This window comes from Gavialis gangeticus, unplaced genomic scaffold (assembly GCF_001723915.1).
Source record: "Gavialis gangeticus isolate Ggan-Ray unplaced genomic scaffold, GavGan_comp1, whole genome shotgun sequence".
Lineage (NCBI taxonomy): Eukaryota > Metazoa > Chordata > Crocodylia > Gavialidae > Gavialis > Gavialis gangeticus.
Window position 1 is genome coordinate 29,155,590 of NW_017728993.1, and position 3,662 is coordinate 29,159,251.

The 3,662-nt window shown below is 42.6% G+C and overlaps 1 protein-coding gene across 1 annotated transcript in view; it reads right to left on the reverse strand.

Moving 5' to 3' along the window:
* PIGK (phosphatidylinositol glycan anchor biosynthesis class K) overlaps nucleotides 1–3,662 on the reverse strand; it is a gene marked incomplete at its 5' end in the record, with an annotated part of 178,743 nt that overhangs the window by 160,102 nt on the left and 14,979 nt on the right. Inside the window, 3 exons of the mRNA XM_019528326.1 lie at nucleotides 755–865; nucleotides 3,113–3,230; nucleotides 3,297–3,334. Coding sequence (XP_019383871.1) covers nucleotides 755–865; nucleotides 3,113–3,230; nucleotides 3,297–3,334 — 267 coding nt within the window. The remainder of the gene's footprint in view (nucleotides 1–754; nucleotides 866–3,112; nucleotides 3,231–3,296; nucleotides 3,335–3,662) is intronic.

Below are 3,662 nucleotides of genomic sequence, written 5' to 3' on the forward strand. Positions count from 1 at the left end.
GTCAGCGTGGGCTACTTAATGCGAAATCTACTACATCTCCTCTAACAGCAAAGCTGACACTAACTCCCATAGATGGATATTGGCATAAAACTTTTGAACAGCTGCTCCTTTTACTGAAATGAATTGGAGATTTAATGCGTGGTCACTGCTGGCTCTTAAGTCACTGACACAGCATGTCAGAATTTACAGCTGTAAGGCACCAAAGTATAATGCATTACCATGAGGAGTACGTGACCTGTCCAGTAGAAAGAGCTGCTAAAATCCGATTACTTTTTGATGTAGTGTCTCAAGGGGGTACATACCTAGCAGGTCAAAAAGAATTTTCATTATATTTTATCCAGCTTTTTTTTTTTTTCTTCATATAAAGCCTAAAACATGGAATTGAATTTTTATAGGCTGACTCTCCACCTATGCAGATATGGAAGGCAATCAGTGGGGCTCTGTAGAGGTCTGTCCATCTGATTTTGAATGAAGGATTAGCATTTCAACATATTCTGCCAACATTTCTGCCAAGGAAATGCCAATGACTTTATCCACACCTGCAAAGCAACCACTGTGCCAGGTACTGAATCCAGACAGCTTGCAAGTACATCCATTTTTTCACACTGTGGGACAAATTACAGTGATTCTACCAAACAAATTCTTTGAGGTGTAGGGTAAGAAAAAGAGCATTGAAGAGATCCCATGGACAAAATGGATTGATTTAAAGAACACAGTAGTTGGCAAATTAAAAAATATACAGTATGCTACTTACTAAGTCATTCATATTTGTCTGGCTAGCTGGGTGAATTTCTTCCAGAAACTCCAAGACATAAAACGTGTATCTGTCCATAAGGTGAACGCCGATCCCAAGGTCAGGCTGATGCTTAAAAACAAACACACACTCACTGAACAGTGTAAAGGGAAAATGGTATTTGACAATGGAAACACAGCAAAATAGCATCAGTAAGTGCAAAGCCTGTATACTGTATTTACTCAAAACTACAAAAAGGTTTTTCCCCCAATCAACATGGGGGAAAAAGTCCTCGTCTTAGATTCAAATATAAGTTTTGGGGGAAGTTGGAGGCTCCTGCAGCAAACACTGCAACCCTGAGCCCAGAATCAGAGTTGGAGCCACAGTTGCAGCGCCCTCCCCTCTCTGCAGCCTCTGCTCCCCACTGCCACTTACCTCCTCTCACAGCTCCAGCTCCTCCTGGGGTCCCATTCCAGTACAGTGCATGTCCTGCCTCTGGCCCCAGCCTGCCACACAGCAGCAGGTCTGGGGCCAGGGCTAAAACTGCTGTGTGGCTGGGCTGGTGCCAGAGGCAGCATCTGCTCTATATTCCCTGCCCCTGGCTAGAGCAAAGCCCAAGCATGAGCCTGAGCTGCAGGGAAAGGTAAGATGGGGGGGAAGAAAGAGAGGTGGCTAGGGATGCAGACAACAAGGGAAGGGGCAGGAAACAGGGGGTACAAGCACGGGAAGGGAAATGGGAGGGGGGACAAATGGAAGGAATGCAAGGTGCAGTGGGGAGAAGAGGGTACAGGCACCACAGTGGCAAATGTGGGGTGCACAGACACTGGAGGGGGAAGGCCAGGTGACAATAGGAAGAGTCAGGCCACTTAACCCCCACTCTACCTTCCCCACTCCTGTTATTTCTCCTGCTGCAGGGTGGGGAGGGGGAGTAACAAACTTAAGACAACCCTCCAAAAATTAGACCCTAGACAACAAAAATTATTACAAATTTATACATGTTTATGTCTAGAATCTAATTATTGGAGGATCATCTTTAAATCTTTGATTCAAGTAAACAGCGTACTCCTTTTATGCTTCATCAAATTATCAACAGCATGCAAGGAAAACTACTAGCTCTGAAAGGATATACTTGCACATCAATCTGTATACTATGCATTATATTCACCTTTTGAAATTATACTCTGATTAGTCCTGTGTTTGCCAGGAAACAAGGAACCTTTTTCCTTAATGCACAAATGCCAAATTACATTTGCATGCTGCCAGTAGTATTCCTGAATCGAAATATGGGGAGGAAAGCCTGCTTGTCTGTGAGCACCACTTGGCTCCTGGTGCAGGGGGACCAGCTGTGGTAGGCACGTGATCAGAGCCCTGATCCCTCACCCCTCTCAGGGTCTGGCACAAAGTACTGCAGGCAAAGTGAACAGTGCATATTTCACCTTTGGCAGCGGGAAAACCTTATACAGCATGTCCCCCTTACACATCACACCAGCATTCCCTCAGACCTTCTGCCTGTGTCTGTCCTCAAAGACTTCCTGACCTGCCACTGGAGATCTCCATCTTGACCATGGACACCACCACCAAAATGTAAACGGATCATTCTCCCCCACTATCCCTTTATATTTCAGGCCTGACTAATGTTACTTGGGTTGTGGGTATTCACCACCTTTAAACATTAACCAAGTTATTGAATAAAATATTCTTTTGAGACGTGTCCTCTCTCAGCCTGTGTCAAAAAAGATGCAGCTAAAGCCAACCACTGGTGAAAGGAAGGCGACTAACATCTGTCCTCAAACACAGTATATTCTGTACAACGAGTCGTACTGTTCTATTTTCTATTCTTACATACTTGCAAAGATATTTCTTAATTGTGTTAATTCATTTTTTAAAATTTGAAATGGAAGATTCACTGTCAAGTAGGAGAGTGATGTGCATTAGTCTGGCTCTGGGGCATTCTGACAGAGTGGTCAAGTAGTTTCACTATGGTGCCAGAAGCAAGAGATCTTCAAGGCCTGCTCCAGACTCATACCACAGGTGGTCCCCAATTAACTCAGCTAGAAATGGAGACCTGGTCAGGCAGGCTGAAGAGCCAAGGGTGGCCAGAAACAATGCTAGCCACATCACACTCATGTGTGCAGTCTGGCTTAAAAAAGGCATTAAACATACTAGCTCAGGCTCAGATTAGCTTGGTTAATGTCATCCTAATTCTTTGGGGCAACACAACAGAACAAGAGAAAAGTACAGATGTTAATGACTCATGCAAGTGATAATTTTGAGCACAGCTTCCTGTAGTTAAGCAGTTGAGGGAGATTTTCAGAGAGCCAAATAGGCCTCATCATCCTAGATCCCTTGAACACTGAAAATATCAAAACAGATACTTACTGAAAGTGAATCTTCTCCTACTTGGCTACTAGCCAAGGCCATTATATTAGGAGAATAAAATCGTTCATACATGGATGCTCCTTGACAAGTATCAATAATGAACAGCAATTCATTGTACCTGAACGAAATAAAACAGGTTCATGCTCATTCAGCCCCAGATTGTGATTTCATTCATACATTTTACTGTGTAATTACCATAATATTTGGGAGAGATCCAAGTGACTGCACAGTTTGAGTACTTTGTATTTAACATTAAGTGCATGCAATTGTTGATTCAAGTAACTCATTTAAGTGGCTGTAATATTTTCTCCTCCAGGGAAAGGGAGAGTTGCAACTTTATGAACATCCAATTACTAAAACAGTTTGAAAAATGTTTGCATTTTAAATCACAATTATAAAGAAAGAAGGAAAACAAACGGCATTACTATCCTTCACTATCAGATTGTGCTGTGTTAACAAGAATTGAGCAGACAAGTGAAAGTCACCAAGCCAAATATTATGTTCATTCATTAAATATAGAATTTAATCTCTGCTATTTAATCTGCACTTT